The following is a 25621-nucleotide window of genomic DNA, read 5'->3' on the forward strand; positions in this document are numbered from 1 at the left end:
TGGACTTCGCTTTGATTTATGGAATAGTTAATTTATTTAAACAAATGCAAACATTATGTTGAGTTAAAAATAAAAAAAAGTCCACTGTTATTTATCGTCATTTTCAGGAGCTTCTATGAGAGATGCTTGTTTCAGGATTATCTCCAAATCTGAGCAGTGTGAGTACTCAGGCTCGGGTGGCTCAGCCCAAGAAATCCATGGGAGTCTGTTCAGGCTGTCGGGGGGAAAAGTGATAACTGCTGTGTCACTGAAGACATCTAACAGATGAGAAGGACAGGGCAGTGGTCTCTCCTCACATAAACCCACAGCCTCACTGATGTACCTGTAGTCTCGCTTCAGCTCCCTCTCAATGGTCCTACAACAGAAAGAGGACATCACTCTATCTCTTATCTACTTGCTAAAACATCATCGTCATCATGCACACCTTGTACAAACCTCTCCCTTATGCCGTTGAAGCTATTTCCAATGATCATCACCTGGGTCAAACACTGTGCACTCCAGTTCTTCCACAGAAGGTTGTTGTATAGGGCTTTCCCACAGTGCATTAAATAAAACAGGGTGGGCTTACTGGCCTGACGCTTCCCCTCCTGTAGAACACAGAAAATAGGATGATGGTTTTCTTCATGTTTCATGATATTTAAAACACAAATACATGGTTAAAACAAACTAATAGCAAAGTGAAACTGCTAGAAATATCATCTTTAAAAAGTAATAAAGAAAAAAGTTGCTAGCCTTTAGCCAGTCTGGTGTTTGATCATCTTTTCAAGCAGCATTATTAGCTGGGAATGCTAAGTTCACATCCTGATGCATGCTCAATAATCAACATCCTGTGCCTAAACTAGCTAAACCACAAGACTGACAAACAAAACAAAGTTTTTCTTACTTTTAAGATCTAAATGTGACAAATGTCAGCAAATTAGATGAATATAAATTGCAGGCACCGTGTAAAACAGTGATTTCTGGTAGAACGTGTCAACAGGTCGCCCCTGACTTAAGGTGACACTCCCTCCCACCAGGTAAACGCTTTGCTCTTCATTTAAGAGGAAGCTTCTCTTTCCACCACTCATTATCACTTGTATCATTGCCCAGCTGATTTAAAAAGAGTGCACCCAATGGTGCAATGGTGAGCACTGACTACATTTTGTTTTCCTCATCACTTCTGTAAACTACTCCCCTGAACTAGGAGTACTATAAACTAGTTTTCACAAAAACACATTGGAATGATTTAAAAATAATGGTTTACTAACAATGAGAATCTGTAGTTTAACTTGTAATATGGCAGCAGCTACCTGTGTTGTACTCTTGACAAGTGTCTCTTGTCTGACAGAATGAAATACACAGGTTATGATCAACTGACCTCGTTTTCTGTGAGTACAGTCAAGCCTAGCTCTTTCAAAATGTCCCTCTCAGACGAGGAGAATGCAGGATCAAAAACAGAGCAGTCCTGAAGTGGAATCTACTGAAAAAAGAACAATAACTTGTATTAGTCTCATAAACCTTAGTTATAACACAGATGGAGTCTATCCTCTGACCTGTCCAGCATCCAGAAGCAGCAACAACATGGCAAGCTGGTACCGAGCTGAGACAGAGGACGAGAAGGATCCCAGTCCATAACACACACACTCCAACTGTTGACAGTCTTCACGGTTCTTATTCAAATGGTCTTTGGTGTCAAGGCTCTCAGGAGGTCCTGGTCCTGATGCTGCCAGGAGCAGCTGCTCTGAAGATGACATTATCGATTAAGTCTGCAAACTACATAATCCATACATCATCCATGAAACAAATTAAATATCCTATCTGGCAACAGTTTTGGTGGTGCAACATGCTCACTTTTCCACTGTAACCAAAACTCTTCGCATCTTAGTTCAGACCTTAAAAAAAAAAATTGAAAAGGTTTATGGACAAACATTGTAAAATATCTAATTTTATCTGTAAATAAATGATTTCTTACACCGTGTCTCTGATTCTTTTGGTAAGTTTACCGACATCTATAACCTCCTCCTGGTGGAAGGATGATGATGATGAAGAAACCGCATGAGATTTAAGTTTCCTTGGGGCACCTTTTCGCCGCCGAGCTACCTTCCATTCCTCTGTGGTGTCCGACATTTATGCGAACTATCAAGTGTCCAATTCTAATCCGAAATGACATTAACATATCTTATTACAAAAGTTACCATTTAATTTAAGGCGCTTTTAGATACTGACACACGGAAACACATGGGACGTGTTTAAATGCGACACTGTACTTTTTCCGGTGTTACACCAAATTTTGTTTTTGTTTCCTGGGTGTTTGAATATTTAGAAGTCTGGTCAAAATAACTTAGTTATGGTCAACCGATTTACGGTTAAATGAATCATTCAACAAATGCAATTGTTTTAGATTCAATTTCCAGTTCATAACTTATTTTTTTGTTTCCCTTGCGAATTTCATTGACATTTTTGGCGAGTTGTGGATGAGTGGTTCACGTACAGGTTTTAATGCAACACCACTAAACCGGAAGTACTTGCTTGTACGTTGAACCAGACGTTAGCTGAGATTCTTCTAACCACCTTAAAAAAAAGTTTGCTAAGGAACAAAATAAAATATATATTTCGGTAAGTCAGCAAATAATTAACATATCCTTGGGTTTGCAGCACGCAAATTATGTAATGTGTCTAATATTTTATGTCACCATGTTCGTTGTTGTTGCTAACTATTAGCTTCCGCAGGTCTGTTGTTTAGTGTTATTCAACGTTCTCTAAAAAGCGATCATTGACCATTACACATTAACTTTGTTATTGTTATTGTATTTTTGTTCATAGTATTTTAAACTAATTATTGACTTTCTCGAGCAAGCTACAACTAAGATTCAAGAAATGCCCAGAAATCGACTAATGTAATTTCATGTTACATTTGTTTTTTACAGAACTGTAAGACTAGATGTATGTATCTCATACATTAGATTGATACCTTTTAGTCATTTGGACATCACAATTCTAAACCTCATAACGATATGGTTTATTTCTACAGAGATGTCAATGTCCCACCTTTACGGACGCAGGGAGGAGGAAGATGAAGGTGTGGAGGTGGAGAGCTTCGAGGTGACCGAATGGGATTTGGCCAATGAGTTTAACCCGGAGCGGCAAAGATTCAGGCAGACCAAGGAACAGGCAACTTATGGCATCTGGGCTGAGAGGGATTCAGATGAAGATGAGAGGCCAAGCTTTGGTGGCAAGAAGTAAAAGTAGCTTTTTTTTTGTCCCAAAAACTATTTGACCTTAACAATTAACAAAAAAAAAAAATGAGCTAATTGTTTGTGGTTTATATATTTTATTTTGTTGCTAGATCAAAAGACTACACTGCTCCAGTGAGCTTTGTGAGCGCTGGTTTGCGTAAGACTGCAACTGAGGAGAAACAGGAGAAAGAAGGTTCCGATGACTCTGATGATGATTCTGCTGCGCCTCCTCCTCCTCCTCCTTCACGTGTGACTGCACCCAAAAAGCTCCAGATGGTCATTTTATTTCCATTCAAATGTTTCCCATTGCTGTGCAATCGGTCAAAGGACATTATTGAAGCAAGAATATGACATATTAAATAAGAATACGTTGTTTTATAGGGTAATTTCCGTGGGCATCAATCCCAGAGGTTTGCTGGTGGTATACAGTCTGGACAGGGTATCGGGAACTGGGAGAAACACACGAGGGGGATTGGACAGAAACTTTTGCAAAAAATGGGCTACCAACCTGGAAAAGGCCTGGGCAAAAATGCCCAAGGTGATTACAATTGATTAAAAATATAATATTTTCATTAAATGATTTGCATTTTAAGATAAATTCAATAGTTAAAATGCTTTGCTGTGATTAATTTCTACAGGTATTATAAACCCAATTGAGGCAAAGGTTCGTAAAGGTAAAGGAGCAGTTGGTGCTTATGGCAACGAACGAACTCGGCAGAGTCTTCAGGACTTTCCTGTGGTTGATTCAGATGAAGAAGAAGAAAAGGTAAAGTGCTGATAAAATTATCTTTTGATCTTTTTTGTGTTTATGGTTGATGTTACAGATCTAAAGTTAATTAAGATTTATAAAGACATGTTTTATAACTGTCTTGGTGTAGGAATTTCAGAAAGAACTTGGCCAGTGGCGTAAAGATCCGACTGCTTCTGGAGTAAAAAAGAAACCTAAGTACTCTTACAAAACTATAGATGAGCTGAAGGCTAAAGGTAAAATGGCAAATCGAAGCACACCGGCATCTGCAGGAGAGCTGGCACAGGTCAAGGTATGTTTCAATTTAGCTTTTTAAATTCCAAATTAAAGAAGCAACAAGAAGCTTTTGTTGTTTATTGAGCTTTAGCTATATATAGGCAAGTTTTAGTTATAGTCATGAGCCTCAACAAATAGTGCTAGTTGCAGAATATAGTGAGTTTTTCAGGCATTAAAGAGTACATCGACTTTTAAACCTCTGATTTGTATTAATTAATATGCAGCGACATTACCTGCTTTTCTCTGCCTCCAACTGTGCTAATAATCTGGAATCTAGTAAAGTGACTGCTTATACTCGTGCATTAATTTTATTTTCATCCAAATTGTAAATATACTCACTTCTTTGGGAACCACTATACCTATCACCTTAATATCATGTGTATATTTAATTTTTCTTCCCATAAAAGCACATTCATGGGTGCCATTTTTGCTTTGTAATCCATGGTCCCATGCATTTGTCATGTTTTAGGTAATAGATATGACTGGAAAAGAGCAGAAAGTGTACTACAGTTACACTCAAATGTCCAACAAACACAGTGTTCCAGATGAAGCTCCTCCAACCTTGTCCTCTCGAGATCAAAGGGGACCTGGCTTTGCTCTCCCTGAGCTTGAGCATAACCTGCAGCTTCTGATAGACCTTACCGAGCAGGACATTTTACAGGTATGAGAAAACAAAGAGTGTTTCTCAACAACTGTAATTTGACAGCTGTTAATATTTATAGATCAAGTTTTAAGATGTGTCCGTTTCTACAGATTTTCTAAACTTTTTTTCCTCACATCTTTTGTAGTCTGCCAGACGTTTACAGCATGAAAAAGATGTAGTGGTTACTTTGAGCCATGAGTCACAAGCTTTGCAGGGCAGACTAGAGGCAGAGCAAAAGTCCATCCAAAGAATGGAAGCTGTTTTGGCCTTAGTGGAGCGTTTTCCTTCTGAAGACATGGCACCAGGGGAAGGACCAACACTACAGGTTTTTTTTTTTCTTAGCAAACACACTTACTAGCTACAGTCAGCAGGCTGTTTTAGTTTCGTACCTCCAACTCTATCTTTTAAAATTATATGGCTAATTTTAGTATTTTTTTCTGTTCAGGAGTGTGCTCAAATATTTGAGACATTACAAACTGATTATTATGAAGAATATAAAACAATGGGATTGGCCGACCTGGCTGTATCTGTTGTTCATCCACTGCTCAAGGAGAAACTTTTCTTATGGGACCCTTTGAAGGTATTCTTTTAAAATTGGAGGATTTTTTTTTTTAAACTAATTATAATATTTGAGCTAGTACTCTTGACATCTTTGATTATTTTAGGACAGTGCTTATTGTCTGGAAGATATTGGTCTATGGAGAGCCATCCTTGAATCCAGAGACATGCAGTCCAGTGGTCCACATTCAGATATGGATCCTTACCACAGGTCAGTTTAAACATGCCAACACGTAATACAGTGCCTTTTTTATTTATGGTAATAATTTCCTCTTCTAAAACAACTTAATTTTATTTATGTGTGTTTTTCAAAATAAAAAATCTATTCATTCAGGCTGTTATGGGAGGTGTGGATTCCAGTGATGCGATCTTGTGTGTCAGGCTGGCAGCCTCGAATGGTCGGGCCAATGGTGGACTGTGTGGAAATGTGGACTCCTATTTTGCCCACATGGATCCTGGATCACTTGATGGAGCAGATTATCTTACCCCGACTGCAGCGAGAGGCAAGACTGACTCTCACAGGAAGACAGCTCACACTCTTAGAATCATTATTACATTTAAAACTTAATTTATTTGCTTTTCCAACAGGTTGATAACTGGAACCCTCTAACTGACACAGTGCCTATTCATTCATGGATTCATCCATGGCTACCTCTACTCCAGTCACGTCTCGAGCCTCTTTACCCACCAATTAGGAGCAAACTGTCCAACGCTTTGCAGCGGTGGCATCCCAGTGATGCTTCAGCCCGCCTCATTCTTCAACCATGGAAAAATGTTTTCACAGTTGGTGCATGGGAGGCTTTCCTGCTGAAAAATATCATCCCCAAACTAGGTAGCAGTCAATATTATGTTTGACAAACCTATATATGAAAATATACATTCTGTTTTTTATCTCCACATTTTATCACTTCCTTTTCAAAATATCCTTGATCTGCCTTCATATCATGAATTATGAATCTCTTTAGCATTATGCCTGGAAGAACTGGTTATAAATCCTCACCAGCAGCAGATGGAGCCATTTCACTGGGTGATGGACTGGGAGGGCATGCTTTCCCCCTCTAGCCTCGTTTCACTGCTGGACAAAAACTTTTTCACAAAATGGTTGCAGGTCAGTGAAAGTTCACACACACAGCATCACAAACCAAGACTTGATGGTTATTATAGCTCCATGAGCTTGTTTTGTATCATTTATTCAATTAAAATTTTGAAGAAAAAAAGGTGTCTATTATGTTGTTGATTATAGGTTCTGTGTTCATGGCTGAGCAACAGCCCGAACTATGAAGAAATCACTAAATGGTACCTTGGCTGGAAAACCATGTTTAGTGACGTTTTGTTGGCACAGCCGCTCATTAAAGAGAAATTCAATGAAGCTTTGGACATCATGAACCGTGCAGTATCTTCTGGCGTGGGTTGGTATCGTCATTTTCTTTTAAGTAATACATAAACAGAAACACTTGGAATTGGAGGAGATAAAAAATAATTTTTTTGAATACATGACAACAAAGCACCTGTGCATTTTGTCTCTACAACACCAAACTATGTTGTAACATGCTGTTTTTTCTGTTAACAGGTGGCTATATGCAGCCTGGTGCAAGAGAGAATATTGCATATCTCACCCAGACAGAGAGACGGAAAGACTTTCAGTATGAAGCTTTGCAGGAACGCAGGGATGCTGAGAGTGTGGCTCACAGGGGCATCAGTGCTGGTGTGCCAACTAACTTCAAAGATCTCATTCAGACCAAAGCAGAGGAGAACAATATTGTCTTTATGCCCTTAGTAGGCAAACGGCATGAGGGTAAACAGTTGTACACATTTGGGCGTATTGTTATCTTCATAGACAGGGGCGTTGTGTTTGTGCAAGGAGAGAAAACTTGGGTTCCCACATCTTTGCAGAGTTTGATAGATATGGCAAAGTGAGCTCAGACATGCTAGTCATTTAGTTTGTCAAGTCTACACAAGATAAAAAAAAGAAGAGTATAGGAACTGTTTCTTGTTTGTAACTTCACATTTTTATTCTGTGCTTTTTTGTAAATTAAAACTGTCAAGCTGTGAATAAATCATTTTCAAATGTACTCATGTTTTCTTGAATTGAAGACAAAATAGAGATGTTTAATTGATGCATTTATACAAAGTTGTACATATTTGTGATGGGTGGGTCATTTTATGTGGTCTCAATCAAAGGGTACCCTGGTGACCAACTCCCGATTCAGGTGAAAAGTATTTTAAGTATATTGAACACATGCAAAAATATAGCCTTCAGCTTTTAAGGGTTTCTGAGATGAGACACTCAAATATTGGAGGATGTTCCCTTTTTTCCCCTTGCTGATTGTGAATGTTTTAATGGTATTTCAAAAGGTAATGGCTTCCAATTAGATGTTTGGTCTAAAGATTGCTATTAAATTATTTTGGTCCAATTTTTCCAGAATTCTAAGTTAAAACGTAACTTTTCACATTCTCAAGTTAATAACCACATAATTTTTCATAGACCAAAATCCAAAATTTAGATTTCAAGGTCCTCCCATGAGCTCTCATGGGCACCAGTTTAAGCTAGATTTTTATTGTTTTAAGAAAGGTGTGGCAAGATTGGATCATCAAGACAAAACTTGAGTTAGGGGACAAGTTTACCGGATGAAAAATGCATTGTAATGTCACTTAGTCAACAAAACTTTACATATCTTGAATTTAATGAGACGATCTACGTCTTTTATCATCTCCATTGTTTTATTACAATTTGAAAGAGACAACTCCTCACTGTCACAACACCTGGAAGGATTTTGCCTTTTGGAACTGTTCACATGAAATGCCCAGATTTCAAGGATTTCACTAATTTGGAGTAAGCTGTTTGGGGGAAGAATCAGTTTTGTGTTATGTGTTTCCTTGACTAATGAAGCCTTCCAGATGGAAGGTGAAACGTTTCAGCAAAAAAAGAAACTGTCCAGATGAACTGACTGAAAAGTGTTGGGATTGTATACTTGGATTATTGAGCATGGACTTTTTGGATTTCACTAATTATTTTAGTAAGACACGACAATTAAAATCAATACTTATTGTTGATATAAAAAGTGACAATTTAACATTTTGCTATTTTAAATGGATTTTTAGTGTAATTTAACACAATTTTTACAAAAAAAATTTAGATGGCAGTGTAGCGCGTGTGAGCTCACGCAAGGTTTTTGGGCTCACTGGGCTTCCGTCGTCACTCCGCTTTTGTAGCCTGGATGAGACGGTCTGAATGAGACCATTTTGTGAATGCATAATAGTTTACAACTAGAGACGTAATTTGGCACTAAAAAGGTTTGTAGATGTATTTAAATATTTTATAAACAATGAATGCATAATAGCCTTTCAATTTCAAAGTCTAAATGTATTTTATGTTAGGGCTGTTAGCCGCGTTACCCGACAAGCTAACGATTGTTAGCTACTAGTTCGGAGGAGACACAAGTGTTGAGATTAGCTTGCGTGCTAATATATTGTGTTTCTGTAATTAAAGAAGTGAGGTTTTCAAAAATTTGTGTTTCTATCTCAACTACAAATACCTATTTCACACCCAGGTAGCCATGTCTTCTGACGCTTTAAAGAAGCGGAAATCGAAGGTTCTCCGCAGTGAAGGAATAACCTCGGACATGAAGAAAAGTCGCGGAGATGTGGACCAACAGGTAACCTTTAAATTAAGAAGTTACAGTACTTCTTCGACCAACATCTCATGTACCTTAAATATATAATAGCTACACTTTAACGAATATCTGAGTTTTGGGCCACGACAGGGGACGTTGTAAAATTAATCTTTGCACAGCGTTAAGAGAGAGTCGGATTATTATTGTCGTACGAAATTGTGTACACAGGGTCCCAGTTACATCCAACAATAAAATTTAAAAGAAAAACAATAATAACATCTAAGATATGAACTAAAAAAACATCAACTAAAAATACACTAAGCACTAATAGCATAAAAACATTACATGAACAGCAGCACGAACATGAGTCTATGAGCACGCATGAACACATCAACATGAAACAGATCAGCAGCAACATGATGTGATTTTTCAGTGATTATTCTGGTTAGAGATTCATGAGTCTTAACAGCCTCAGGGTAGAAGCTGTTCCTCAGTCTAGTGGTTCTACTCTTAATGCTCCTCAACCTCGTACCTGAGAGGAGCGGGGCAAAAAGTGTGCGTGCTGGGTGAGTGGGGTCCTTCATGATTACTGTATCATTTCTGATTTAAATTTGTCATAAAACCAAGTTAACTGACTGTTACAGGTTTTATGAGTGCATTACTTACAGAGGATTTGGACAACAAATGGTTACTTTTCTTTTGTGCCAAATTAAAGTCTTTGTTATATTTATAGTATCTATAGTTGTATTCCTGCTCAATTTTTGAGGACCATTAGTTGTTTTAGGTATTGTGTGTTTTATGTCACCAGCCACTAAGTACAGAAGGTACTGCGTTAGGATAATGAAACTATAAATTATCAGCCTCAATTTACATCTCAAATAATGTGGATTTTTGAGGAAAATTTTCACTTGGATACCTACCTACAGCAGACAAGTGTAAAAAGTACAGCATAAATTTTCAACAATCACCAATGAATAAAAGATATACCGGTAGGTCTCTTTTTTTTTTTTTGTTCTCTATGGCAGGATTACCGTAGTTGTACTGTAGACATTAGACATTTTCTGGCACATTCATTACCATCTTTTTGATACATTTTGACAAATGACTGCTTCCAAGTTGGATTCTGCTTATATATTTGGTTTTAAATTTCAGAATTGTCTACAAGAGTGGTATGGTATATGCCATTAATACTAAATCTGTCAAGTTAAAAGATGTTCAGTAAAGTAAAGATATACAAAGTTCCTTTAAAGAAACAGTCCATATCTTTATGAACCTTAGCAGAAGGCGATGGTATGAAATAATTTTAAATACAGACCTAGTAATTAATTAATCTAGATGTATCACATTTTAGTCATGTTTATGAAATAGCAATTTTCAACACAATAATTAAATAAATATTTTCAATTTAATAAATTATAGTTCATGGCTGATTCAATTAATAAACATACCTGAACTTAAACAAACTATATATTATTTCTCTTATATATTAATTTATTAGTTCATTCACAGATTAAGCCCCCCGTATACTCCCGCGTCCGTCCGTCCGTGCGCAGGTACACGGGTACGGACGCGGAGGGTTCAGACTTCATACTCGAGCGTACACCCTGAGCGGCTGCAGAGCAGCTCCACAGACAAGGGGCGTTTACCTTCGGGACAAATTGAGGTCGCCAATTGGTCATTTGCTGACACACCTACTGAATTGATTGACAGGTCTGGGAAAAACAAAACAAGAGCTGGCAGTCTAGCAGCAGCAGTGTTCTGTGTTCATATGTTGTTAATAAAAAGTTCTTAAAAAAAAAAAAAAACAAGGAGCACTGGCCCTGCAGCCCACACATCAGATCAGCCCAACAGGAAATTTCCAGACCTTCCCGCAGTCACGCTGGACCTGATTTTAATTTGCTCGTGTAGTGAACCTGATCTGACCCTGATCTGACCCTGATGACCTCAAATCTATCAGATGGACAGAGACTGTTATTTCATTGATCTGAATACAGTTTGAGCCATCTGGTGACTTTCCTTCTTGAATTAATCAAGCAGAAAAGACAATTCTCTATGATCATCACTGTTTTACAAATGTTTGATAATCAAATTTTGTTAGTTCACTCAATGTTACAGGTTGAAGAGAACTACTCATTTTTATTTTACATAAACAGTAAGTAATGATTTTTATTCCTCATTTAAAGAAGAAATCAGGTTAATATGCATTTCTTGATTTTCTGTCTGAAATGAGCCAAGAATGTAAGTATGTTAAAGGTCGGTTCTCGGTCAACTAAAATGTTTACCGAGAAAAATGTCATGTTTAAACTCTTTACAGAAGATACAGAAGAGTTTGACTCCACGAAGTCTGAAGTCCTACAATAATCTTTCTGTTTGTTACTAAACAATCCTTGACTTTTAATAACATCTTACATCATAAACCACACCTCTATTCCTGGTCCATCGACCAATCAAAAGCTCTCAAATGACCTGGAAGTCGACCCATTTAAAATGTGGCAACTTCCCAGTTCATGTAGGAGTTAAGGAGATGAAAGAGTTGAAGGAGTTGCAAGAAGCTGAGACGCTGAGTTGCTGGAGTTTGTTGGTTGCTGTGTTGCTGTACTCAGAAATGAGTTCAACTAGAGAGCGCACAGAGTGATGGAGTTAGAGCTCTTGGATGCAGACGCGTTCAGGATGATCCAGAGACGTTTTGGAATTATAATTTCTGTTTGAACACCACGCACGACTCTCGAAGGATTTCAGCTGCTCTCAGTGGAGACGCTGAAAGAGTCTGAAGGATTCTATACCGACATTGAGTCATCGTCAACCAGGTAACAGTTTCTTCTTCGACTAAAGTGTACCGGAAGCAAGCTGAGATCTGATGGAGCGTGCACGTTCTGGTCATAACAGATTAATTCCCTCACATATCTCTCTGTAAGATAAATCTCCATTTCATCTTAAACTCTGCTTTCTCATAAAATCAGTACAGATATTTTAGAAATATCTGAAGCAAAGTCCTCAATCACCGCCGCGTGATTGAAGCTCATTATCTGTGAAACTTGTCTGTTATTATTTTCATATTTTGCCAAATTAATGTAAATGTTTGATGTTAAACTTTGATTCTGAAAATAAATGACCGCATTCATTTTGATGGGTCAAAGATAATAACGTCTCTCGTTCGCATTTCTGTTAAAATTCAATGCACGACATTACACAGTCAGAAAGATGAGGAACTCGTGAAAATTGTATGCATATATCTCGTATATGTACTACTACACTCGTGACAAATTCCTTCATTTCTCACCATTTCAGTCATGGCGTCAACGGAGGAGGAAGAGATCACTTGCCTCTTGGCAAAAAAAACAAATGAAAAGGCCAGGTCAGGGACGAAGAAGGAGAATTTAATACATTGGTGTCACATACAAGACAGTCTGTCGCCGGACAGTTTATTGTGCGACACCACGTATGCGGTCGTAAAAATTTAGCTTTGTGCGCCGCGGACATGCCCTGCGGACGTACGTGCATACCTCCGCGTACGGACCTACGCGGGAGTATACTGAGGGCTTTAGTCTCAACTCAAGTGGCAATTGAAACCTAACAGTCAAATATAAAACTGATTCAATGTTTAAAAATAACAGCAGTCAAGATTATGGGTTAAACTCCTCTTAACCTCCATGGGCTTTTTGACCAGGCAGTCATTTCACAGACAAACATCAATGACAGCTTTCACACTTTACTCACAGAATACCCCCTGCTGAATGCAGGGAGGATGTACAAGGTTCCTCTGTGTAAACATAACGGGACCGTTCATTTGTTTCTCTAACTGTTAAAGTTATTAATGAACAAGTCAAATCTTAGGATTCAGTCATTTATGTATAGGTAATTGTTGGAGAAAATATCTCTCACTAACATAGTTTACCCAAAAGAACTACACTCGGAACAGTAAGAATATTTTTTTAACTTGTATTTATACTTGCAAGGTCAGATTCCAGGAGGGGATACATAAATATACATATCACATACATAAATGTATACATGAAAACTAGTCACAGAAAAAGCCACGAGCTGCGTTATCTGTTCATTTTTATACTCTTCTCAGCTCAACCAAGTTTGTATATAGAGTTCAGAAGGTGTCCTTGGAGCCAGCTGCAGCCTTCTTACCCATCACCCTCCCTCTACCCAAACATATGGTTCATGGGCAGAGATAAGACAGTGTCTTGGGAGATGGTTTTGGGTTGTTGTGAACTTCTTGTTCTCAGGTCAGAGGGGAAGATATATATTTTAATACTTTTGTTGGATGTAACTGGGATCCTGTGTACACAATTTTGTTCCACCACATGTACCACATGTGGTGTGTATGACAAATAAAGAAACTTTGACTTTGAAGAATGCTCGTAATAAAAACATCCATAACCTTTGACCAAAAATTCCCTGTCACTAGTTTTGAATCATTTTTAAATATGTATAATCTCTGCACGTTGAAATTTATTAATAATAATTATTATTATTATTGTTATTATTATTGTTATTATTACTAAGTTTTTATTGTTACAGTTACATTGGTCTTATTGTCTATAATGTTTCTGAGCAGCACTGCTCTTTTTAACCAAGCAAAATGTATCCCTAGAAAGACAAATAAAGATTGTTAAACCTTGAAAATATATTCACAGTAATGATTATGACAGATATGGTGAGTATGAGGGAGAGAAAGAGGGAAAAAGATTACTTTTGAACAGTAAAAGCTGTGAGAGTGCACAGTCAATTTTGAATCGACTTCTGCAGAAACATTAAAATACTGTAAGCTTATTGTGCTCTGCTGATAAATTCCTTCACACACAGATAGGTCTTCTCCATGACATTACTGTCTGGATTTGTTTCAAATGTCTCACCCAACGAAAAAAAGCAGGGCCAGAGCTTTCCTCTTGTTCTCCATTACAAACAACTTGAGCTCAGTGCGTCTGGCAAATAAACTTTAGGTGCATTTTCACCACCGACAGCAGCAGCAGCGGGGTGCCAGAAAGTGAGAAGGTGCAATTTTTTTAAATTAAACACACACACATTTTTCCATGTGTGTATAACTTAAAATTGATTTAAATTTAACTTTAGGGGGTACTGTATAGACCAGATTGTTTATGGACTTTTTAAAATAACGTCACCTATAAGTGGACATGTGTAACTATGAACAGCAGTGCTGCTACTTTACATCAACAATTAAATTCTCGAGTTTTTAAGCTGATACAAATTTTTATTGTGGAGAAAAAGCCAGAGAACTCTAGCAAATAATAGCAATAAAGTTAAACATTTATTAAAAATCAAAAGTTTGATTGGAACCCTAAAAACAGCTCAAACTATTGATGCAGCAGGTGTGTGTACGGCAGTAATTTTTATGGGACTATAAAACTTACAATGAAGGGGTGTGTATAGATGGTTTTGCTTTTGTTTTTTTCCTATAACACGAAGGATGTGCGCGTCTACAACGAGGAGGTGGAGCTGGACAGCAAAGACCCTGAACAGGACTACAAGCAGTACAAAGAATCATGTGAAAGTTTGGCCAAACTAATGAGTGAGATCCAGGAGCTGAAGGCCAGTGGAGCCAAGGAGGGAGTAAGAATCTCAATTTCAACAATACATACCAACATTATGTTCTGTCAACATAATGGTAGGAAATATAGGTTCTTACATGTTCTGAAGAAAGTACAAAACTTTTGACCTTCTTTGCAGTTGCTGCTCAGATGAGTTAAATTTTCTGCAGAAGCTGCATCTTTAATCTCTGCAAGACACCTAAAGCCACTATTTTTTCACATGCCAGCACTTTGGGACATATCTAGAAAATTTTAGAACCCCAGTGCAGTGTATATGAAATGGAAATAAATACTTGTATACAAATCATAATTGTTTTAATTATTATTTTCCAGAGCAAGGAGGTGGAGCAGAGGCGTATGCAGAGCTGCATCCTCTTTATGAATCTGAAAAAACTCAACCGTCTGGCTCATATGCGACTGAAGAGAGGCAGAGACCAAACGCATGAGGTAATGCTCTCAAGTCAAGTATTGTCATTCCTGAAACAAAAAATACTTTGTACTATTCATTCAATTGTTAACCAATTGTTGAATCTGGGTATTTTTGTGTTAATCATAAAAGAAACGTTTATCACCGAACACTTTTTTCCTTACCTATCTGCAGTGGAATAGAGCAAGACTGGTTTTTTTTTTTTTTTACTTATTGGTTTATTTGTTGGTTCTTTATATCAGTTTTGAATGTAGGAATTTTGAAAAGCATACATTTGTTTTTTGTTTGTTTTTGCAAACAAGCATCACAAGTGTTTTGTTGTTTTCCTTTCAGGCTAAACAAAAAGTTGATGTGCTTCACCTTCAGCTGCAAAACCTTCTCTATGAAGTTATGCATCTTCAGAAGGAGATCAGCAAATGTCTAGAGTTCAAGTTAGTACAAAATATTTTATTTGACTTTGAACTTTTGATTAGGCTCGTTTGAAATTCCATTAAGTGAATTATTTCACCAATTTAACCGAACAAATTGCAATTTTTATAGGCTCTAAAAAGACAGCAACCACACATCTGTTCCTCCTTCCTGTTCCTCTCAAACCCAGCCGGTCTAAGCAGATGGCCGCTTGTCCTGGGCCTGGTTCTGCTGGAGGTTTCTTCCTCACGGGGGAGTTTTTCCTTTCCACTGTCGCCTTCATGCTTGCTCAAGATGAGAGTTCTGCGATGAAGTTAAATTCAAAGCAGTCTGCTCCTCAGATAAATAATGTTAACTTATTATTTTTAAATATGAATGTTTCTGTTCAGTGCCCTGAGATGACTTCTGTTCTGACTTGGTGCTGTATAAATAAACTGAATTGAATTGAATCTACCGTTTGTGAAATCACTCCAGTAAGCAGTATTTTTATTCAACCTTCATTTATACAGGTTAGTCTCATTGAGTCACGAGGACTCATTTTCAAGAGAGACCTGTATTAGACAGACAACCTGTAGAGTGCAGACAATAGTATACAACAATAAAAAGCAATTAAAATAGTGATATTAAAACACTTACTGTTAGCAGCATGGTCCTATTAGCAGTGTGGTTCTGTTAGCAGCATGATACTGTTAGCGATGTGGTTCTGTTGGCATGGTACTGCAAGCAGCGTGGTCCTGTTAGCAATGTGGTTCTGTTATATTTGCATCGAAAGAGTTTCGATATTTGAATAGAAAATAAGACACCAATAAAGTGATGACACGACCTATTGCTTGCTTAGAAGAATAGCTGAATATTGCACACTTTAGTTCTAACATTCAAGGTTCATATTAAGATGTTTAGAAATGTATATCCAAAAACAACAACCAGACTACTGTTTTGTATGTCCTGGATGTCTGAGGATCTTCACCAGCATTTAGAAACATATCTTACCATATGTGTAATTAACCTCTGGTTTTTACTGTTTAGGTCTAAACATGAAGAAATTGATTTGGTGAGTGAAGAAGAGTTTTACAAGGATGCCCCAACAGAAATCTCCAGACCTGAACTTACAAAAAATGATCCCCACCAACTCACATTGGCACGGCTGGATTGGGAGCTTGAACAGAGGAAAAGGTACAAAAACTTGATGACAAAATGGTAGACACGTAGACTATTTCACTCAATTGTTGTTTTGATGTAGCTTTTGTTGAACAAGGAGCAGTTTAAAAGTTTGTGGTTGTATACAGGTTGGCAGAGAAATACAAGGACTCTCAGACCACAAAGGAAAAAATTCAGAAGAGCATTGAAGTAAAGAAGGAGCATCTGAGGAGCTTGCAGCCAGGTCTTAATGCTATTATGCAGGTGAAAGAAGTTACTTTGTTTTGAATGAGAACAAGGGAAAAAAAAGATAAAATTTTATTTTCTACCCTGAGCTTCATGAATTGATTTATTTGGAAATGTAATTTGTTTTTTTAATAAAAAGTTTTCATGTCAGTGGTGACAGGTTAGTTTCATGTGCCAATAATGAACTCTTCCTAATGCTGTATCTTCACAGGCATCACTCCCAGTGCAGGATTATCTGTCCATACCGTTTGAACAGACCCAGAAACAGGCAGAGATTGCCCGTCACCTGCCTCCACCTCTCTATGTACTGTTTGTTCAAGCAAATGCTTACGGCCAAGCTTGTGGTAATTATGGAAGGATAAACTATGGCAAAAAACAAAGTTGAGCTTGCCTATATAAGAAGCAAGCATTGTTTATTAATGGTTTGTTTTTATTTCATTTCAGACAAGAACCTGACTGTGTCAATCAATGGGGATGTAGATGAGGCTAAAGCCCTGTCCAAACCTCCTGATGATTCGCAGGGTACATACAGCACTGTATATGCCCACCATTATGATTAATGTCTGTGCACATGATAAATAAACACCACAGTATCTTAGTCATCTTAGTTTTTGTTTAATTTAGTTGTTTCTGTTCTCAAAATGATCAAATATGTTCCTCTTTCATCCAGATGATGAGAGTGATTCAGATGCAGAAGAAGAACAAGAGAAAACCGTAAGTTATTGGCCAGTTTTATTCCAGGACAGTTTCCACACACAAACACCTTCAAGGCCAGGAAGTTCAGCCGTTTCTAAATTTACCCGTTTTTGCACTGGACACACAAACTGCCCCTGAAGCCTCATCTTCCACACACACTGGTCTGGTGAGATGGAGATTGGCAGCCATCGATTGATTGCTGCATCCGGAGGCCAGCTGGGGGTTCTGGGAAATATTTACTAAGGCTGAGGGAGGTGACTGTAAATTGAGTCTACTGGGGCATGCACACTCAGCAGCAAACCAGAATTTTATCAGATTATAGCTGTCGGTGTGCATCTATAGTTCTAAAGTGGAAATATGGAAGAGAAAAGCATTTTGTGCTCAGTTTCTATATTGTGTTTTATTATTTTCCATTTTAGCTTGTATAAAATTTTATCAGCCTTTTACCTGAAACAGCTTTTACCTGAAAAATTTTTTTTTTTTTTGGGGGGGGGGGGGGGGGGGGTTGTAGTTCGTAAATGTAAACTGTTGATAATTTTGATCTCATTTAGAAAAAATTGGTATTACCTTTTGATTTCCCAGAATGATGCAATTGTGAATAAAGTTGTTTTGATGAGATTTCTGGTGTGAATCAAAGTTTGTTTCATCAAGAATATTTTTGTTGTAGTCTCACTTACGATCAGTATGAAAGAGAAGAACCAAACGTTTGTGTTGCCACAGAGGAGACTAACGTAGAAAAAGCTAATTTTTATAATTACTGTGTTTAGTTTTTTCTTCCATTATATCTGCAATTCATATTAAAGTTCATGTTAACGTTTGATTTATCACTCTGTTCAGCCTGTTAAGCCTTTCTTTATCCTTTCATCCTTTTATATCACAGTTTTTTTTTCCATGTGTCTGACAGAAGAGAAGACGAACAACCACGGGCTGCCAGCTGGATGACAAAAGGCGAGAGATGATGAAGAGGCACCCCCTGTCCCTTTGCTTAGACCTTAAGTGTAAAGGTAACTTGTCATGTATACATTTTTTTTTGGAAGTCTTCACAAATTAGGGGCAAAACATGTTTTATTTTGCATAGGGCTGAACGATATGGTCCATAAATAATATATCAATAGTTTGAATGACAAATTAATTTTTTTCTTATTTCAAATTAGGTGATTTAATAATCATTCACCAATGATGACATTAGCCCCTTTGTCAGAAGTTATAGCAACCAGTCCCAGCAGGTTGAGTTTCCAGTTTGTGAAGGCATTCTGCAGGCATGTCTTTAGTGATATGATAAGCAGCTGCTTTAGTAATAGCACACCACTTTCTCACTTGTTCTCTTACAAGACACAGCACGGTATGAGTTTTGTAAAGTAGTTTGGTTTTGGGCGGGCGGCTGTGACTCCACTGTGAAGCCTTCATGAGTCGCAGTATGCAGCTTCACACGCTGCATACTCGACTTTATAGCTGAAACTTTTTGTAGCCTGCTGCGTGAGTTTTCAGCGTTCACTACAGAATACTTTTATTCTGCTGCTCATCTGAGAATTTGAATCCTAAGCATCTCCAAAATATTGAGCCCAGTTCCTCTTGGATATATTCCCTTGTGTTTATCCGTCTCTGTCGCTGCTTGCAAGTTCTCCGATGAAGTGGGTGAGCTGCTTTCAGTGAGAGGTGGTGCGTGTTGGCGGTGTGAGAAGTTAGGCGCAGACAAATGGGGAGAAGAGAAAGACAAACTGGTGGATCTAAAAGTACAATCATAACACAACATAGACTACATCGATATAAAAATATAGTCTTGTCATATAGCTTGTATGAAAATATCAAAATTTTTTTTAATCTTGATGAACCGCCTGGTTCTAACTCAGCATTCCCTTTAATAACTACATACCATTTGTCTTGCATATCTGAAACATGGTCTGTATACACTGGGCTGTGCTGTGACTCTTCACCTATGTAGTATGGGAGTGGTGGCGCAGAGGTTAGAAGATGGGCCTGTGATCGGAAAGTCACAGGTTCAACTCCTGGTACCGTCAACATCAACATGTGGGTGGAAAAGGTGGAACATCCACACCTCCCTCCACCCTCATTGGCCCCACTTTGAGCCCCTGAGCAAGGCCCTTAACCCCCACCTTCTGCTCCCTAAACAGGTCTCTCTTGAAAATGAGTTCTCGTGGCTTATTGAGACTACTTGTATAAATAAGGGGTAAAGGGGGGGGAGTATGTGAAAAGTGTGTGTCCTGCTCTTTTATAACATGACATCGCTTGACCCTCATCGTCCCCCTGCTGGCAACAAAAGGAATCTGGTGACAGATAATGGGGAGATCTGCATTGCAGGCGTAACGCTACCTAAATTGTGAGTAGGGAGGGTGAGGAGCAATGTGAAGGAAACACTATCGGCATTGTAGGTCTGCAGAACCTATAGAATATTGAAGGAATTTTCTTATACAAGCACTCTCTCTCTGGCTTTTGTTTCTGCTGCTCGCTATTCACTTTTTTAGACTGCTGCCAGTTGCAGTAGGCTTTTTAGTGCAGTTAAAGCAAAAGGGAGCAGTGTAGGTGTGAGTGAGTGACAGTGTGTCACTGAGTTCACTGTTAGTGCGGAGATTGACGCTTGAAAGATAACCATCAGCATTATATGCGCTCCCTAGATGCTGCTAGCTGCCATCCTGACCACACCCTGTTATTGCTCTCTAACACATTACAGTGTAAAGTAAACCCTGGAGGACTATCACTGGAAAGATTAATAGAGGGAATGGTAGCGAGAGTATAAAGACCGCAGTAGTACTTGGTGGTATGTACTTATTCTGCTTTGTCTCCACAGATGACAGCATGCTTCATCTGTCCTTCTACTACCTGATGAATCTGAACATTATGACAGTCAAGACCAAAGTTTCCACCTCCACAGACCTCAGCATGGCTATCAGTGCTGGGTGTGTGTACGGACAGAAGAATTTTGACATTTTCTGTCTTTTATGAGCTCAAAAGAAGTCTAACAAAGTTGTCTGTTTACAGAGAGCTCCTTCAATCAGACACTCTCCTCAGCTGTCTCTACACCAGTGACCAGGGAAGGGAAACTCCCAATCCAGCCAATCGCTACCAGTTTGATAAAGTTGGGTGAGTATGCTAAGTAATCAAAGAAAACATAAAAACGTACACTAAATCACATAATTAAATTTAACCAAACCCATTATTTCCTTTTAGGATTGTTTCTTTTGCTGATTATGTGGAGGATCTGGGATATCCATATATGTGGGTTCAGAACCTCGGCGGACTCCATTTTCCTGGAGAATCTTCAGAGGTGTGTTAACATCAAGATGTGGCGCAGAGGAGCTGAGCTACAGTTGTATATTACTGCTTAATGTTGATGTCTTTCCAGGGTTTGCTTGTGGGAAGTTCTCTGAGTGCCAGCCACATGGAGAGCACCATGAAGCTGCTGAGGGGACGAGTCCAGTCCCGCTTGTCTCTGCACAAACAGTTTGCTTCCTTAGGTGTGATATTTGCCAACTGTGTATGTCAAATACTCCTAATTGCTCTTAACTTTTGAGGAGACTGACTTTGTATCTGTCCTCAGAACACAGCATCGTTCCAATCTCCAGTGAGTGCCAGCACCTCTTTCCTGCCAAGGTTATCTCCCGTTTGGCACGTTGGACCACCATCAGTCATCAGGAGTACATGGTAAAGTTTCAAAAAGTCATGTATTCTGAAATGTTCTTCAGAATTGCATACTGTTACTGTGTAACTCAATATAGTCATCTCAAACTAAAAATTGCTTAATAAACATTAAAAGAGGGGAATCTTATTAATTATGAAATGATTTTGCTGTAACTGCTGAATCTGGCCTGTTTCAACATAATCTATTAGAGCTGGTTCAATGTATTACTATTATTGTTACTTTTACTGAGTTTATTTAATCTGGTTAATTTTAATGGGTTGGATGTCAAAGATTAATTAATAAAATGTAACTCCTTTTAATTTAATAATTAACAATTGATTTGAACTTAATTTTCTTTTTAATATAAGATATTTGCTTGAATTCACTTTTGAAAGTTAACACTTCAATGAAACGAGACTTTTCTTGCAGCGTGAGGAAATACTTGTCAGTCATTAAATGATGGAAAACAAATCAAACTGGAAATTCACGTGGATAAACTAACTTCACGCAAGATAAAGTAGCTCGTTCAATTTGTAATAAACAATTTGGTAAACAAATCCAGTTAAATGCGAGAATCGACAACAGCAGAAAAATTAAATCAGTCCTTTAAAAAACATTTGTTCTGTTGAATATATTGAAATAATAGAATTGCTTAATTCAAAAATAAATAATTATACCCTTTTAGTGAATTGTCCTTTTTATTTTTATTTAGCAACTTTTTTGTGTCCAATTTTTCAACTAACTTGAATAAATAATTTAACAAACTTTAATTTTATCCTGATTGCTGGACATGGGCACCGGCGACCCCCGTGACCCGAAATGGAATAAGCGGGTAAAGAAAATGGATGGATGGATGGATAATTTTATCCTGATGCATGCTCAATAATCCAGGTAGAAAAATCCAAAAAAGGTTTTTTGGAAACCTTAATTTTGTATATCCATGTTATACTTATCTGTGAACTATGTTTCATTTAAAGTCAGTCAAACATACCGTAATTCTCGGGCTACAGAACGCACCTGTCTCTAAGCCACACATACTAAATATACGTTAAATTATAATTTTGTACATTCCGGTTATTAAGCTGTTCATCACCTGGATCTATGTCCAGCTCCAGCCGCTTTCTTGTTGTAGTGTTTCACAGAATACAGCTTGCTTTCAACACACGTTCAGACTGCATAATCATCAGAAGTCTTCATGATGCTTCACTGTCTGACTCATGGTTAAAACCATTAAACCTACTAAATGAACACAATAACTATCTAAGCATAATCACTGGACAGAACGGTGCCAAACACCTACATAACTGAAATTATTTAAAAAGTATATACCAGTAAATATTACCCAAAGTCTTATCCAGGTCATGTGACCGGAAGTCAAATATACCTATAAAATATGGTAAATATTTATTAAATTAGCACAATTGATTTTTATTGTTTAACATTTTTGATAACAGCTGCTGTTTTTAAATGTACTTTCTAAATATGACGTGATTTCTACTCGGCAAAGAGCTCATAAGAGCAGGAGGGAGGAAGGGGGAACAGCCTCTCCTCCCTCCCATTTGTTGTCTCCGCTGCATTTCATGTGCCAGTTTAAGCTTGAATGAGATTTTGGTATTTAAACTCATATTTACCATACACAGAAATATTTGTTTTAACTTTTATTTTAAAATGTATCAGTCTTGACTGACTGACTGCTCTAAAATAAATCTGACGACTTCTCCACTGAGCTCTCATGATGGAAAGTGTGGGGGAAGAACCCCTCCTGTTGTCTCCGTTCGGATGAGAGTTTAAAATGCGACCTTGGACGCATATTTACTGTACACAGAATGAAACGTGTCACACAGAAAGAATTTTAAAACCTATTAAAACATGTACCAGACTTGACTGCTTTGCGTCTCCAATGCCCGACCATCGACACGTTATGCAAAGCTTACGGGCGGCAGCTGTGTTTCCTTCTTCAACAGCGAGATCGATCGCTTTTAACTTGAAAGCTGCAGCGTACGAACTTCTACGTGTGTTTTCCATTATCGCTGAACAAATGAACAGGTCTGTGCATGAAACGTAAAATACGGGAATGATCTGAAGAAATGAATGCATGACTATCTTGTGGGATGGTCCTGGATGGTCCTCATTGGTCATTCAGGTTAGACTTCTGGTTACATGATGACGGAGTGGGTGGAGTTATGGTAAGGAATTTGAAACCCTGCGCAAGAGTCGTTGTACATGTGATTACCTGAGGGCATTCATTATGTGCAACAAAAGCCTGCCCTCAAGAGGGGTGGGTGCAGGGCAGCTCTGTGAGCAGCAGCCCAGCTCCGTCAAAGGAAAATGTTAGTCAGCGGCAGGAAGCTGCCAAAAGACGACAGGAAGTCTTTCAAATAAAACATAAAAATATAAATTGTGATAATTATGGGGGGGGGGGACATAAATTAGCCTCTCCTGCATATAAAACACGGGGTACAAAGTGTGAGAAAAAAGTAGTGGCTTATACACCGGGAATTATGGTATATCTTTGTTTTTTTACTTTTTAAATAATTTCTCTCGTTTTAAAGGAGCTGCCTTATACCCGTCACGTAACTGATGCTGGACTGGCCAAGGAGACAGACCTGTATTTTATGGGAATCATAGAAAGAGGCACAGGTAAATCAACCTCAGATAATGAACTCTTTTTTTAATTTTCTGTTGCTTTTATTTAACATCACACCTTTTATTTCTTTCAGCTCGTCTCCATGCTGCAGTGGTTCTGAGTCCCCGTTACCCAGAGGTCTCTCCTCTGTTTTCTCTGTCACTGAACTGGAAGGGAGAGTGCAGTGGACGCACTGACGACAACCTGCGTGTAGGAAAATGATTTCAATCAATAATGTCCCCGTTGTGTTTGCACTTTTGCTTTCCTAGTCTCGTCTCTTACATGATTACCAGTACACGCTGCCCTTACATAGTTTCCCTTCTTCTTTCAGGCCATGGAGAGCGAAGTGAATGTGTTCAAAAATGAACTTCAAGGCCCGCGGCCAGGGCACCAGCTTCTGACCAATCAGATCGCTCGCCTGTGCGTCTGCCTGGACGTATATTTGGAAACAGAAGAGCAAGATGACAGCGTGGAAGGACCTCGCGAGTTCCCTCGTGAAAAAATGTGCCTGCGCACTGTCAGGTATGTAGTTGATGTAAGAATTTACCCTTTTTTAAATGTTTTGTTTTACAAACAACAAAGCACACTAAATAGATATATTTCTAATTTTTATTCTGTTTTCATTTAGGGGTCCAAATCGTCTGAAGCCATTTAAGTTCAACCACCCTCAGGGTTTCTTCAGTCACCGTTAAACCTCTGCTCATACTTGTCCTTTTCAGTCTTTTTGACTTTTTGATACACAAAGTATCATTTTAAAAAATTTGAAAATAAAAACACCTTTACATTTTTCTTGAAACAATGTGTGTTATTTATGAGCCAGATGCTGTTGTGCACGTCATATTTATTTATTTGTTCATTTTTCTGCCCTCCCTAACCTCTTCCTGGGCTGCTCTATTTTTAGGTTTTTGTAGCTGCTCAGTATTCCTGTGCTTCAGTGCAGGAGTGAGATGAGTCATGTCCACAGCGAGTCCTGCCTGAGAAGTAAAATGTTTTGCGCATTGTGTGCAGTTGAACTTCGACCTCTCATTTTGCATCATCATGGTCTCCATAGCAACATACTGAGGTGTTAATGTCATTATTTTCCATCAGGAACGGATTTAGTGGAAGTGTCACTGCAGCACAAGTCCAGCAGGATTTAAAATGCTCAGTTTAATATTTTATGTAATTACAAAAAGAGAGGGCTGTTATAATTAGCAAGCCCTCTGGTGAAGATGATCATTTCATAAGTGAGTCGGATTATTTATATTTGCAGATAAAACTGTTCAGCAGGCCCAATTTCAGCAAGATTTCTGCTTAATAAAACAATGCCAGACTTAAATGCTTTACGTGGTTCAGCATTGAGAGTGGTCACAAATCTTGTTAATTTGAACAGGGGTGATTAGCTCCGTGAGTTTTTAAAGTTTCTCTTATAACAGATTGTAAGGAAAATAAACTTCCAACTGGAAGCAGCAGCAGTAAAGTCAAGTGTTACACTGCAGTCGCTGCTTCTAATAAAGCTGAGGAAGGCAATTCTTCTTTGGCATCACTGGGCAAACTATATCAGCCTATTGTATATTAAGGATTCTAACTGCTGCATCTTGTTTCTGCATCGTTGGCATGTTTTAGAAAATGTAGCCCCTGACTGGTGGTTTTTGTGTATTTTAACAGCAGGTCGTTTGAGTAGAAGGAACAAAGCTGAAGGAGGTGGTGGGTTAAACCTTCATGACTATGAGGGTTCAGTGCCATCAGTGGTCTATTTTTAGTGTGTGCAGCGTGCAGAAGAAACAGGACTGGAGACAGAGCAAAGGAAAACTACAGAAGGAGGAGAAAATATTTTAAGTAGATTATTTTGG

At 38.3% G+C, this 25621-nt stretch overlaps 3 protein-coding genes across 3 annotated transcripts; 2 read left to right on the plus strand and 1 right to left on the minus strand.

The window, feature by feature from the left end:
• Window positions 1-23: 23 nt before the first annotated feature.
• Window positions 24-2241, minus strand: srrd (SRR1 domain containing). The gene is made up of 6 exons (XM_037680457.1): window positions 1952-2241; window positions 1831-1871; window positions 1533-1720; window positions 1358-1456; window positions 436-587; window positions 24-355 (listed from the first exon to the last, which is right to left on the minus strand). Exons 1-6 carry the CDS (start codon window positions 2104-2106, stop codon window positions 88-90), a joined length of 903 nt encoding a protein of 300 aa, XP_037536385.1. The 5' UTR covers window positions 2107-2241; the 3' UTR covers window positions 24-87.
• A 250-nt stretch (window positions 2242-2491) lies between these two features.
• On the plus strand, window positions 2492-7418 carry tfip11 (tuftelin interacting protein 11). The gene is made up of 15 exons (XM_037680458.1): window positions 2492-2595; window positions 3011-3218; window positions 3326-3491; window positions 3597-3753; window positions 3854-3981; window positions 4094-4255; window positions 4709-4900; window positions 5028-5207; window positions 5328-5462; window positions 5548-5651; window positions 5775-5943; window positions 6029-6272; window positions 6406-6548; window positions 6684-6849; window positions 7011-7418. Exons 2-15 carry the CDS (start codon window positions 3013-3015, stop codon window positions 7355-7357), a joined length of 2499 nt encoding a protein of 832 aa, XP_037536386.1. The 5' UTR covers window positions 2492-2595; window positions 3011-3012; the 3' UTR covers window positions 7358-7418.
• Window positions 7419-8627: 1209 nt separating this feature from the next.
• thoc5 (THO complex 5) lies at window positions 8628-24555 on the plus strand. Its single transcript, XM_037681057.1, has 20 exons — window positions 8628-8734; window positions 8992-9096; window positions 14491-14634; window positions 14946-15059; window positions 15373-15470; window positions 16474-16620; window positions 16734-16848; window positions 17042-17174; window positions 17275-17352; window positions 17501-17544; window positions 18431-18530; window positions 20333-20441; window positions 20524-20625; window positions 20713-20809; window positions 20888-20999; window positions 21083-21186; window positions 23716-23803; window positions 23884-23999; window positions 24121-24311; window positions 24418-24555. The coding sequence occupies exons 2-20, from the start codon at window positions 8998-9000 to the stop codon at window positions 24479-24481; spliced, it is 2055 nt and encodes a 684-aa protein (XP_037536985.1). The 5' UTR covers window positions 8628-8734; window positions 8992-8997; the 3' UTR covers window positions 24482-24555.
• Window positions 24556-25621: the final 1066 nt, after the last annotated feature.

Source organism: Nematolebias whitei, chromosome 8 (genome assembly GCF_014905685.2).
Source record: "Nematolebias whitei isolate Nwh7 chromosome 8, NemWhi1, whole genome shotgun sequence".
NCBI classification, from domain to species: domain Eukaryota; kingdom Metazoa; phylum Chordata; class Actinopteri; order Cyprinodontiformes; family Rivulidae; genus Nematolebias; species Nematolebias whitei.

What these genes read in the sequence shown, in the direction of transcription:
- srrd (XM_037680457.1), bottom strand. Translation starts at nt 2,106, where the DNA reads ATGTCGGACACCACAGAGGAATGGAAGGTAGCTCGGCGGCGAAAAGGT. An exon ending in TGCTTCTGGATGCTGGACAG is followed by an intron (nt 1,457 to 1,532) that starts GTCAGAGGATAG and finishes TTTTTTCAGTAG; the next exon opens with ATTCCACTTCAGGACTGCTC. An exon ending in TTCAACGGCATAAGGGAGAG is followed by an intron (nt 356 to 435) that starts GTTTGTACAAGG and finishes TTTCTGTTGTAG; the next exon opens with GACCATTGAGAGGGAGCTGA.
- tfip11 (XM_037680458.1), top strand. Translation starts at nt 3,013, where the DNA reads ATGTCAATGTCCCACCTTTACGGACGCAGGGAGGAGGAAGATGAAGGT. An exon ending in CCAAGCTTTGGTGGCAAGAA is followed by an intron (nt 3,219 to 3,325) that starts GTAAAAGTAGCT and finishes TTTTGTTGCTAG; the next exon opens with ATCAAAAGACTACACTGCTC. An exon ending in TGCAGTATCTTCTGGCGTGG is followed by an intron (nt 6,850 to 7,010) that starts GTTGGTATCGTC and finishes TTCTGTTAACAG; the next exon opens with GTGGCTATATGCAGCCTGGT.
- thoc5 (XM_037681057.1), top strand. Translation starts at nt 8,998, where the DNA reads ATGTCTTCTGACGCTTTAAAGAAGCGGAAATCGAAGGTTCTCCGCAGT. An exon ending in AGCATGGCTATCAGTGCTGG is followed by an intron (nt 20,442 to 20,523) that starts GTGTGTGTACGG and finishes GTCTGTTTACAG; the next exon opens with AGAGCTCCTTCAATCAGACA. An exon ending in CAAACAGTTTGCTTCCTTAG is followed by an intron (nt 21,000 to 21,082) that starts GTGTGATATTTG and finishes ATCTGTCCTCAG; the next exon opens with AACACAGCATCGTTCCAATC.